The sequence below is a fragment of the Solenopsis invicta genome, chromosome 1 (assembly GCF_016802725.1).
Source record: "Solenopsis invicta isolate M01_SB chromosome 1, UNIL_Sinv_3.0, whole genome shotgun sequence".
Taxonomy (NCBI): Eukaryota; Metazoa; Arthropoda; class Insecta; order Hymenoptera; family Formicidae; genus Solenopsis; species Solenopsis invicta.
Window position 1 is genome coordinate 13,910,546 of NC_052664.1, and position 13,733 is coordinate 13,924,278.

Consider the following 13,733-nt stretch of genomic DNA (forward strand, 5'->3'; position numbering starts at 1 on the left):
TTCGAGTATGATAAAAACATGATCTGCTTAGAAAATTAAAGAAGTAAAAATATATAGTTTGTACATTCACAGCTTTTTTTTATATAAAATCTGCTAAAAATTAAAAAAAAATAATATTTACACGAATTTCTTTTATAGGTCACACAGTTTAAATAATACTAACAATAAGCATATTTTTTATAACATTAGATCATTTTACTTGTTTTTTCCAAACTGTTTTATTTACATTCTCTTTCTTATTTTCTCGTAATCTGATTTCAAACAAAAAATTAGGGTGCAGTCAATAAGACAGACTAATATAATAAAAACTATCGGCTAGAATATAAAATACCATACACTGCAGTATTAGTCTATCTGTTAAATTAGTAACCTGATCTAATCTTCATATATTGACGTGCTACCTACATGTTGTATCTTGCGGAACAGCATAACATATCTTTGTTAATTGACAAAAAATGTTTTATATTGTTATCAAAAGGCTTCCAGAAATTTTCATAAACATTTACTTGTATTTTGTAAATAATTTACATTTAAAAAAAAAGAAAAGAAAACTGTACTGTACATCATTATCTACTATGTCGATTTTATTTTGTCAGACACTTATTTTTGCTTAATATAAAAAACTTAATTATTATAAAATTTGAAATAATATAAAAACTGTTGAATTTGATAGAAGACACACTCTCTCTCTAGTTTGTGTTTATGTTTCCAAACTTTATCGTTAGTTTTTTTTAAAAAAATGTAATTCAGAAACAATGGCATGTTGGTATTGGCGACTTTCTGATAATCGAGATAGAAACTTTTCTGTAATAATAAATACAGATGATATTATCAAGAAATGTATCTTTACTGCTTTATAATAATTTATTTATAATAAATTTACATGCACATCGCACGCATTGCGTTACAACGTCGCATATATTCATATATGTATACATATATACACACATATATATAGTATATATATGCATATGTATATATATTTTTTTTATGTATATATAGATACATTTTTTTCTCTTTCTCTCTTTCTCTGTTTTCTGATTTTATTATTTTACATTACGTACAGCCGTTTACAATTGTATTTGTGGTCGAGGAATGCTTAATTATTTAAATCTTATTTTAAGAATCAACTGGACATTTCCGTAAGATTCACGCTATTCGAAGAGAGCTCTTTCGAGGTGCACCAAGCTCTTACTTAGACTTTTGAAGGAACTTGTGTGATATCCGGTGCATCCGCGATAAAATACATGCGCCTCTCTTCAAAGTGGAAAACAAAATTTGCGCTTTCAAATATAGTTACTTCTAATCGACAAATTGATATAATTTTTGTAAAATAATCGTAATTAAAACACAAGAGAGAGTGAATATTATTAAAAACAAGGTGCTTAATTTAATCAGAAACAAAGCACGCATTAGTCTCTTTTCTGTTTTGTCAATAATATGATTAATTTTATGCATACTTTTAAAGATTTTTAAAGAGAATACGCTACATAAAATATTTGATATAAATATTGATAAGCAAGTATTTATTGAAATTAAACGTACATCGTTATCATGCAAGAATGGTAAAAGAAAAAAACAGTGGTCCGCATTTTCACCATATATTTACTATTAAACTATTTGACTATTGAATAACTGTTTGATTCTCATTTCTACATTGATTAAAGCAATACGGAAGCTGTCAAGTAAGTAAACTTCAGAATCAGATAATTAATCTAAATGCTGCACTAAATTTAGGAGAAAATACGAACCCAATCGTCTGACTGTATCAGATTATAATAAAATTATCCGAAGAATCAGTTTAGTGTAAACACTGTTTTGCAAAAAGTTAATTGTACACGAAAACCTTTAGGAAATTTGCAGACGCTCAATGATGTACTCTCGAGTTATAAAGGCACGAGAACTCTGACAAGCGATTTTATAAATTTTAAGAAAAACTTGTGCTCTTCGAGTTTTACATCACGAAATGTGAGAAATAATTTCTATATTAAGACAGCCTTATAAAGTTCAAACATGAGTAAAATTGTCATAAAACATTGAGTTCTAAAGATAAAAAAAGAAGCTTGATTATTGATGAGTATGGATGTTAGTATTCAGAACGAGAAAAACTAGGAAATCAATAATGCATTTCGTCCATCTGAAAGATCAAATTTTGCTAAAGAAAAAATTATAAATTTATTCTTTTAACAAAAAATCAAGTTATTATAAATTAATTACCAATGCTCTATATTAACAATAAATTATGTTCTTATATACAACTCAAATTTTCTTTATTCTCGCGGACTTTACATCTTTTAATATAAATAGAGACGTACATATTTGAATATGTTAAATAAAATTCAATATTCTGCTTTTCAAAAAGTTTCAAACGCATATTGTACGCACGATAAATCGTTGTATTTATCCTACACTGTGCAAGAATTGTATGCGCAAGTTAAATTCTTGCATATTGTAAGAAGGTTGTCATGCAAAGTTTCGCGGAATCGATCGCGCCCTCATTCGAGACGTAGTTCAAACGATCTTCCTCGAGAGCAGCAAGCACATAGCGAGAAATCGCCGTGACTTTGCTGCATTAAATTGTAACGTGATATACTATAGATTATTGAATTCAGCTATGAAGAGTCAGGTCACATCATATTGGGTTTCATCCTATATTTAATTATAAGTGTATGTATATACTCCGAATAACCGTTTTATTCTCTGTAATCTATGTCCATGAGGATCGTGGACACCTTTGATGACTCACTAGGATAATTCTTTTCGCACAATCTTACAATGTAATCTTTCCATTAAAACACTTTTTTCACATAAACACAAGAAATTTAGACGTGATACAATAATTCATACATAATACACTATCACCTAAAAGTATTCTCAAATTCGGAAATTTCTCTTAAAGTGAAGAAGAAGGAGTTCGGGAGTCTCAGAAACTTGAGCAATAAATTTTTAATTGGAAATAGAAAGCTTCGCAATACGACAAACAATTTTTGTTTCTTCTCGCTATTTTAAAGCGTGTCAAAACGATAATTCAAGGGTAGTTGGGCGGCTTTCTCTCTGTCAATTAGTTGCTTAACAAAATTATATAAAACTGCCGAGCTTCTCTAAGTCTGTTCGTTTAAGACGAAATCGCGATTCTAAATCGTGTTCTTAATATGAATGCAGAAATCTTTCTACTTCCTACATAAAAAATCCTTCACCATCCTTTTCCGAAAGATAATTCGCTCACATGATATCTACGTATAAAAGTCAACTTTCGTCGATGAAGACCTCAATACTAATCGAAGAGAAAAGAAAGGCTGACAGAAGAAAAAGAACGGTTCAGGGTGAGAGAAAATGATTTGATTAAAGATTCAAACATGTGTGGGCGGCCAGATGTTGGACAAAGAAAAATCTTACTTTACATTTAATATCTCTATTTGTTTGGCTTATATTTATTTCAACAAAGAAAAATAATATAACTTTAAATAAAATATTATTTCATTGAATAACATTTTTTTAATTTGATTGCATTAAATCGTATTGTTTGGCAGAAAAAACACGATTATTTGAAATTTTATATCTTCTCACAACAGTGCACATTATTTATAAAAACCTTAATACATTGACTTTTTTTCAGGAATTAAAAAAAATTTTTTTAAATATCATATCAATAAATTATAAGTAAAATAATATAATAGTTTCATCATAGTTTTACTGAAATGACCCACTTGGTTAATGTAAATTATAATTAAAATAAAGTAATACAATATTTTCATTAAAATAAAAATATTTAAATAAAACAAAAATTTTATAATTTAATTATTTCAAAAATATTTACTTTAAGATAAAGATACATATTACTTAAAAACTCAGACAATTGCACTTTTTAAATCAAACATTGAATTGACTGGACTATTCTATTACACAAATTTCTGTGAATTTAAGATAATTTGTTAATTCTAAAGAAACATTTCTCTCTGTGTAAAACTGCCAATTTTGCTTCGATTAAATAGTAGAACGACAATGATTCTATAACGTAATACGATAATTCCGACATTCTTAATCGGGTGACAAGACCAAAGGAAAAGAAACATAGCGCGTTACTTATCTTACATTTTGATTTTGTATAAAGTGCATTTCTGTCTCATCTCGGTTCCGCCCAAAAGCATTATCATATCTATTTTGTCGTTTACTTTGACGTTAGAACATGTCTGATCTATTCCACGAACTGGTTTTCTATAATATTTTGTGTTTTGCGCTCTTAAAAATATTTAAATTTTTATGAATTTTTATAATTGTTATAATAAAATTAAATCTATTACACACACACTGTGTAGTATGTCGCATTAATAACATAATTTGCTTCCTAATCTGTATAACTAGTAAAAATCAAATAATACTTGAGAATTAATAATTTTGAATATTAATTAATCGAACAAATGCTTTATTATTATCAATACTGTTTTATGCAATTATCATTTGCATTGCAAACTTTAACTATTTAAAAAATTTTTTTAGAACGCATATTTGTATAAAAAAAAGTAATAAAATACAAAATAATAATCTCTGAAGTTATTTCGCGGAATAGATTTCTGATCACGCGTTTAACAGCACCGAATTGACTAGATTTAATAAAAGCAATATCGAAGCAGGTACTCGATAATATGACTCGATTGGTCGAAGAAAAGTGTAAATTGGTCAACGAACGATTGCATTTGGCTGTGAGCATCGCAATTGCGGCATCACGTCAAAGATTAAATTCTATTCCACCAACTGTTGCACCAACTGGCTAACTGTAATGCACTTATATTTGCTCAGATTATATTGGTAATCTTGTAGATGCCATTTTAAAAATCTTTTAAAATATTGTTTAAACTTTTATAATGTTGTATTCTGTCTTGTCGACATCATCATACGATGATGATAATCTGGAAAAGAATAAGAAATATATCATTCATAGTTAGGTAATATCCACAGGTAATATCCAGTTGATGCAACCTTTCTTGAGTCGCGAATGACGACTCACTCGAATTCAACTAACTAATCAAACGGATTGTTAAATTATCAAGCGAGAACAATTGTACTCACTTGCTAACGATAACTAACTTTATAATATCCGAATTATGGATCAAGGCTGAAAATAATTCAAGAGTAAGTAGTAATAGAAGAATAAGAAGAATAAGAAGGAGGAGAAGGTAATAATAGTAATAGTCTTCATGTGATTCATTTGCGATCGATTCTCATCTATCACGTAATTTTCACGATACGATTTTTGTCTATATTGGTTTGAAATATCGGCCGTAAATCTCGGCGTTGTCACGAAGGTCGACAATCGTCCTGCGATTCGACATTAAAATCCATTGACGCTTTATTATTCACGCGAAAAGTCATGATAATATACGCGCGTGTCCTAAGCATTTAAATCTTTCTAAAATATTCCTTCTATTTACCTAGGATATAATGATGACTTCCGCGTGAGCGGCACTCTCGCGTGATATGATTAAAATGGTCATACATCGTATATATATCTCTCTTTCTCTCTATATATATATAATATATATAATAGATTCTTTCTCGACGTAAATTTTCTCTCTATTATAAAATTATTCGCGCTCGATCGCTGAGCGCGACGCTAAGTAAGAACCGAGGAATGCGTTATAGAACATTCCTGTTATGTTCTCATTTCATTTATCTCAAGAACGTATGAAAGACAACGGACACAAGCATTTATTATGAATCGTGATTTTATTTAAAAAGTTATTAATTATATATGATATAACTGTATATATAAATCAATTATTTAATTAAAAAATCTTTATTTCTCTCTCGTTCGAAAAAAATAGTCGACAATAAACAAGATTTACAGCAATTTTTGTTATATTTTCAACTTGAACAAAGTTTTTTAAATTTTAAACTAATTTCGTAATTTTAAAAAATAATGTTAATTTGCAACAAATTGTATAATAATATTACGCTCAAGTCACAAATTCAAAATATATGCTTGTTAGCCGTCAGGCAAAGCGTCTTTTTAATGCCATTTCGCATTAACTTTATACGATTTACTGCCCGATGAATAAAGCCGTAGACACGGATGTCGGTACGCTAGAGGCGATCTAGAGAGCAAAACGTTTTAAAAATTAGCTGCTAGTGTGGTACGAATTATAAAAGTAAAATATCGAAATATGAAACTCGCAATCATCTAAATGATATCATCTGAAGCTCGCAACATCGCCTTCTAATGATAAAGTGGCGCATATTCGTTTTTGACTGACGCGATTCTTCATCAACGATTGTGGTAGCATTAAAAGATCTCCAACGAGATCCATAAATAGAAAGCATGCTCTTCAGAGAATCAATGGGTCGTATTACAATTACGATTTGATATACCTTCGTTTGGGTCCACGAATTGTCATAAATCGCCATTTAAAAGCAAAAAAAGAAAAATATCGTAAATTGAGATGGGAGTAATTCAACAATATATAAAACTAAACTAATACTAAAATAAAGAGAATATAATGTTTAATATTAATTATTATTTCATAAAAAATTATATCTTTAAATATTAATAATTGATAAATTAATTTGAATAAATTAAATATCAACATTAATGAATTGTATTGATAACTGTGAATTATTTATCTGCTAACATTTTTGTACTTGCATTTAAAATTTATGTATTAACATTTAAAGACTATAACAGAATTATAATACATAAATACATTTTTTAAGTCAAAACTAAGTTTAATTTATTGAAATAATCTCATCCCAACTTATTTCACCTAATATAAAATATCATCTGACGCTTGCAATAGTCACCAATCAAATGTAGTTATAATTTCATCCAAACACCTTGCTCTCCAAACGTCTCATTCATCTGGCTTAGTCCCACGAAATATACTGCTCAAATATCCTCTATCGATCTGTTACGTTATTCTTGATGTCGCCCAGGTCTAAACGCCATGTGGGAACGCTACAGCCACTTATTTCGTGTCACGCCGGAGAGCCTGCGTCCCCACATTAGGTTATATCATACTATTGTTCCTTGTATGTGCTGTGGGTCTTGTGTGGTACCCTGCAACTGCGGCGATTGGCAGGGCGAGCCCATCGGGCATTGAAGAGAGGGTGGATCGTAGAGACCACCTAAGGAGCCGCCAAGACCCGCGCCAAGGCTGGGTCCCAAGGCCGCATTAAGTTCCGGCATGGAGGGCAGTCCTACGTCAAGGATACCGGTATTGGTAGCGCCGCCAGCCTGCGAGCCCTCCTCCGGCGGTGTCACCTCCAGACCAATTGAGCCATTCAAGGCGATTTTGATCGGGTTGTGGTTGGAATGATGTGAAAGTGCACCCAGACCGATATCTTCCAGGCTGCTCTTACGCCTAGTTGTCGTCGTCAAGCCCTGCCTCAGGGAATTACTGCGTCGCAGCAGGATATCGTCGACCACTCTCAACGAGTTCGAGCGACCGCGCAGAGTGCCGGCCACGGTAGGACTGTCGGGTAGAGACAGTGAATTTGACTTGGTCGTACCCAGGGGTGGCGGTCTGGCCAAACCTATGCTGGAACCGCGACGACTACCCGGCCCGCCGCCGGTTTGTAGACCAGCGGCCGCGACCGCTGCGCTCATCTGCGACACCAGCTGCGCCGAGCAGAAACTGATGTTGCTCTTGCGTCGAGAGTTGTGCCGTTCGAAAGTCTTCTGCGCGGAGAACGGACTGGGTCGCACCAAGTAGACAATGTCACCCTCCTCGAGTTTCAGATCGCAGCTCGGGTTGATGATTACATAGGAGAGGCTGTTACGCTTCTCCGACACGTCATCGTAGTCGGCGACCGGCAGGTTCAACGATTCCATCCGCGAGCGCACCAGATTCGCAATTTCCGCCCGTTCGATTTGCTGCGCGTGGTTGTCGCGCGCCTCGTCGCCAAGACTCACCGAATACTAGCGGTACATGAAAGAAACAATTAAGTATTAACATATAAATCTGGGCTCGTTGAGACAAGTATTCTATTGTGACGATCGGTAATATCAACAAGGTGGCCTGAAAAAAGGTATCGATTATTCCACCTTATCTCTTATCATACTTTCGTGTAACAGAGTAGTGGCATTAGCATTGTGCACTCGAGATTACGTGCGCTTTATAAAGTGCAGGACAAAGTAAAGAATTGCAGTTTTTTGTTAGGCATTATAACGCAAGTAAGAGACCTTAGATTGCAATGCTTTCTAATGCGATCTTGTCGCGTGATTCGATTATTCCTCGTTATAAATGTAGGTTTATAAACTTTTCGAGAGGCCGGTTAAGGTTCACGTGTAAATTATCAAACGTAATAAAGGCAATTGGACAAATATGCGCATATTTATCTTCCCCGCATGCAACAAGTGGTTTAACGCGCGCGGCTTTTATCGCATTACAAAAACCATTATTACCCCACTGGTTACAGCCACCTTTTCGATATCGGCTGAATGCCACAATCGATTGCCCTTAAATCTAAACAATAGATAAAATCGCCTTCGGCTCCGCGAAGACAATCAAAAATTCCTGATACGAGTACATAACGATCTCGGGGATACAACATTTCGCATGCGCTGCTGTGCTGCGGCAGACGAGTCTGGACGTCCATCAGATAGAGTGTGAGTGAAAGAGAAGAAAAAAGAGAGAGAAATGTATGAAGAGCAGAAGTGAGAGATAAAGGTGAGAGAATGGGGCATAAAGTAGAAATATATTGTACAAGACGATCGTAAGGAAAGAACAGCCACCACGTCGACGTTTTACTCACAGCAGATGCACCCTTGTCACGAGTGGCGCAATTCGCAAGGCATGAAGCTGCCGCCGAATGACGCACCTTATACGTCACACCGACGCCGGTGTCGCTTTCCGCGTCTGAGTCGCCCTGTTAAAACGACAAGCAATTCTACCCTTACTAATGATAGCGCATCGCCGATGTTGCGATTTCACACAGCGCCGCGCGTGTTTCGCGTCCGAGTATAGCGCGTTGCTGTGGCTCGATATAACTATTAGATCGCCCGTTCAACTTCTTCCATCGAAGTGCTTCTCGCTGAGGACACTAATAACGCCCGAAACGAGCGCTTCAAATTCTACTTGTCGGTCTATATTTTTAACTATAACATTAATAGTCTTTGTTTTGTAGAAAAATTTCATCTATCAAAGCATACACTAAGAATTATGCATATATGAAATCATAACTGTTAAGAGACTTCTGTTAAGAGAGACAGAGAGAGATTCTATTCTTATTAATCTCTTTCGAGATTAAAAAGGTTCTATACTTTTACTGTACTATTTCACACGCCAAAGATTAAACGAAAGCTATTTCGCAATCGAGCACACTAAATCTAACACGATGCAAGTTTAAAGACGCAAAGACCAATGAATTGGGAAGATAACGTGCTATGAAAGTTAGTTCGTTAAAAATGCAACGGACCCGGTTCGTTGCTTATGCGCGACAGGATTAGGCCGAGAAATGTCACGAGAAGAAATAGGGCAGGAAATGAAATCAAAGGAAGGAGCGAGAGCACAACCATGCGCTACTCACAGCCGCCATTCAAAGATATTTCCTGTCTTTATAGAAAGTACAAGTAACAAATTCTACTTCGGCTATATCTTTTTCAAGATTAGAGAAATGTCAAATTATACTTACGTGCGAGGAGTCAGATACGGTAGTATCTTGCGTCCTGTATATTCCAATTGGAATTTCGCAGGTAGTCGAACAAAGTTTTTGATACAATCTGCCGTACGTTCTTATCCACATGTCATCTTTCATGATACGCATCTAAGAATATTTTATATGTTTTTAATAATATTAATAACAAAATATACATTGAAAAAAAATTTTAGGTTTAAAAAATATATTTATTTTAACATCATTTCCTTGATTTGAGAAATATTCTCTAAGTTTAAAAATAAATTATTTTATTTAATAGTTATTTAAATCAAGAAAATAATATTAAAATAAATGTATTTACTTTAATGTAAAAAATTTTTTTCTGTAGTGTAGTAGAATTAATTTCTTCACGATTCATATACAAAAATTGCCTGAACAAATTACAATAGAGTCTCGTTAGTCTTCTCTAATCTTGGCATTCCTCACACGTACGCTTTCACGAACGCTAATATTATGCCCTTTCCATATCATAATGGACGGTTCGACTACATACACGTATGTATTTTTATGTATGTACACATATGTATATGTATATGCATATACGATTTGATAGTTTAGTGAATTCAACTGCGTTTGCGCAAGTATCCGCCGATTGGCAAACTACTACGATGTTCTATAATTTTAGCATTCTGTTTTTATCGCTCCATAAGATAAAAATTAGAGAGATTCTACTGTACCACTCTTACAATTAGATTACTGATTGAACTTCCTTTACTTACATTAAATTTCTATTGTCAGATATATAAAAAATGTTTTACAAGGACGATTGAAATTATCAAGTATCATTAAGGTATATAGAAAAAATTAATTAATATCAAGGAACAGAATTGTTGTATTGTTGTTTTATATTAAAATAATAAAAAATAACAAAATGTATTTTAAATGATTACTCACCGATGTAAGAAATCCAGATCCTGGCGCTTGATCTACTCCCAATAACAATCTTACGAATGTTATTACGTAATCTTTGACAAAGGCTTGGTAAAGCAAAGTATCTAACATTGAGGCGCTGAAGACACTACCGGCGGCGAACGGTAATCGAAACATGTATGATATATGTGACCCTCTTTCCTTTTCTCTCTGCAAATATTACCAATTGTTAATTTTAATTATAGATAAAATCTGTTGCATATAATACCGCTCCTAAAATCTGTTACGAACTCTCATTCACTCCCAGCCCCCCCCCCCTTTTTTGATATACAAAACTATTTTTCTCTTTTCGTTTAAAATGCATCCCTAGTGTGACAACATTTTCAGGCATGGAAAAGCAATATCAATTTTTAAGTGCTCCAGTAAATTTCTAACAAACAAACGCAAGCATTTGTAACTTCTACACCATATATTGATGCTATGAATAAATAAAATGTTAAAAATATTATTATTCGGAATAAGGTGATATCAAAATATTTATTTTATCAACATTAATCATTTAGCAATCTATCTCACAGCATCACGATGTCTATCAAATAAAAAATCTGCTATTTAACACGACATATCATACACTTCATCTAAAGATTACACAAAATGTGTGTATTCAAATTATATATGTGTACTAATAGTGGACTAAATCACAGCTTTTTCATTTCCTCCCTTAATAATTTCATCTGATTAAAATATTAAAATTTATAATAAACCGATTATAAAATCTGTGTATTTATAATTGAACCAATATGAAATATTTTAAATATTGTAAATTTTGGAGCATTTGACTTGCAATGTAGCACGAAACCGAGGTGATGTAAATAATTTTATTTTTCATTTATCAAAAGAAATGAAGATTAAAAGATTGAAAATACGAAACTTTATATAGTGTAATGGTATGGCATATCAAGGAAAGAAATGAAAGGGATTCCCATGTTTAATGTGGAATTTTCAATTCGCAAAACTAATGTTTAAAAGGTTATAACACTTATACTAATATTAGCATAATTATCTTAATGGCATTCCGTGGCACAAAGTTAAAATAGATGTCGCAAGTAATACCATAATATTAATTGTTTAGCTAAACAAGATATAGATAGAATACGTTGATTAGTTTTTCTCCAAACCACAGATAATAACGTAATTAAAGTTATTCTAACAATATGCATGACTGCAAACAACGTATTACGTTACGTATGGTCAATAATTCATTCTTCCACGTAACGATAAGAAATTCATCTATGATAATTATTTAACATTTAATTTTCAAATGTGCACGCGTGTTACACATATCTTGCTCAACAATGTGTTATATAGATATTATAAAAAATTCCAGATAATTGCCAGATGTAATAAAGGTTAATTAAATATGTCATGCTTTAATATAATGCAGGAATAAAAAATAATATGCATGTTTTATATAGGTATTTTCACAAGGATTCTAATCTATTAAGCGGCATCAATTTCAAGGCATGAGTCACCATGCTATAACATCCAATTTAAGATTAAAGAGCACTAAGGAATAGCTATCGATATATTGAGTGCGACGGGACAATAAGTAGAAAAGGTGATCAGTTCATCGTGACCCATGCATCGATACCTACAAGCGACTACTTGTAAAATGTTGTTCATAAGTTATCAATATTTTTCATGTTCTCATCGCTCTCATAAAATATTTGGTAAAATAAGTATACTGTAAAAAATTTCTATCTTTGAAAACTTAAAATTTACCATATAACTATCTCTAATTAATATATATACCTTCTTGAACATGATCATTTATAACTAAATCACAATTAACCGTAAAAGAAAGTCGCTAATATTGGCATACACCACCTGAAGCAGTAACTTTCTCAGAACAAAAGTATATTGTATTAATACAGATGAAAACATAATTTGCTTAGATAAAGAAATTCAAATCCATAATTTATATATTTATTTTTTCTATATAAAATTTTCTTTATAAAATTCGCTAAAAATGAATTTTAATAATTGTAATTAGAAAAATACGAAACAGTATTGTAAAAACTGCTATATATTATCTGATAGAAGACACTTTCTAATTTGTATTAATGTTTTTAAAGCTTTAAGTTTAGCTTTTGTTTAAAAAATTTTATTCAAAAACCAAGTAGTATGCCAGTATTAATTTTTTTCTATATCTAATCAATTTATAACTAATGACGAAAATGTAAAACATTTCTTCCAGTAATTTGCATGATTGAAAGAATTCATTATGTTTAAAACAATGCTCATATAATGCCCAACCTAAAGAAGCTAAAAAACAATATAAAACGCTAATTACAACTGTAATTATGCGCTACATTTTAGTCTCTTTAAAATTCTATTGAAAAAATTCTATCCTGGGTTTTATCGTGTCAATATCGTGAACCAAAGAATAAAGTCAAGATGCGATTTCGTTGGTAAAGTTGACAAGCGGCGCGACGCGCGGATGCACGCGGAAAGCAGCACTTAGAGCAAAGTGATTTCCGCGCAGAGCGACTTTACTCTCGTAATTTCTTCCCGCTTCCAACGGCGCGGCTTTACGAGGCCGGCGATCGCAAATCTCGGGAAGCGTCCTTTTAAGTTTCCCGCAATCTCGAACGCCGCATCCGCCGAAATTAGATTTGTATAACGGCGAAGTAAGGCGAAATATGGAAGAAATAGTTTTATAAGTTCAAACCGCAAAAGCGTACGTTATTAATCTGTCGATATTGGTAAATTACGAAACTTAATGTTGCACGGAAATATTAACTTCGTGATTGATATGGTATATTAGGATCAGGTGTAAAAACCATACGAGAGCGACGATAACATTGGAGATGTTTAGCAGTCAATCGATCAATCAATTCAACAATCAATCAGAGGTTGGAGAATGAGTGATATCGTGTTACCGGGGAGCCCATCGGAGGCTCAGCGGAGTAGTTGTCATCGGTAGTAGCACTGAGGAGTACCTTTTCCATTTTGCTGAGATGCAATGCGTACTTGTCGTGAGCCCGGAACTGCATAAAACGCATGTTACTCGATTGAGACAATTCTGTTATGCTCTTTATACTTGGGAAGAATCTATAAAAGAAATAGAAAATATTCCCATATAAATGAGAACGTAATATATTTATATCATAATTTTATATAACCTTATTAATAATTTAATAATCTCTTGC

At 32.8% G+C, this 13,733-nt stretch overlaps 1 protein-coding gene across 14 annotated transcripts in view; it reads right to left on the reverse strand.

Annotated features, from left to right (window-relative positions):
- Positions 1-845: 845 nt before the first annotated feature.
- Positions 846-13,733, reverse strand: part of LOC105194352 (potassium channel subfamily T member 2) — a 255,391-nt gene continuing 242,503 nt past the window's right edge. For 9 of the 14 annotated variants that reach the window (XM_039453282.1, XM_039453279.1, XM_039453301.1 and 6 more), the window contains 5 exons: positions 13,464-13,635; positions 10,546-10,731; positions 9,628-9,759; positions 8,749-8,862; positions 7,007-7,912 (listed from right to left, as the gene is read on the reverse strand). In XM_039453282.1, the coding sequence (XP_039309216.1) occupies positions 7,007-7,912; positions 8,749-8,862; positions 9,628-9,759; positions 10,546-10,731; positions 13,464-13,635 (1,510 nt within the window). Of the gene's footprint in view, positions 7,913-8,748; positions 8,863-9,627; positions 9,760-10,545; positions 10,732-13,463; positions 13,636-13,733 lie in introns of all 14 variants that reach the window. The other 5 variants (XM_026137906.2, XM_026137905.2, XM_026137902.2 and 2 more) reach the window with 4 other exon arrangements.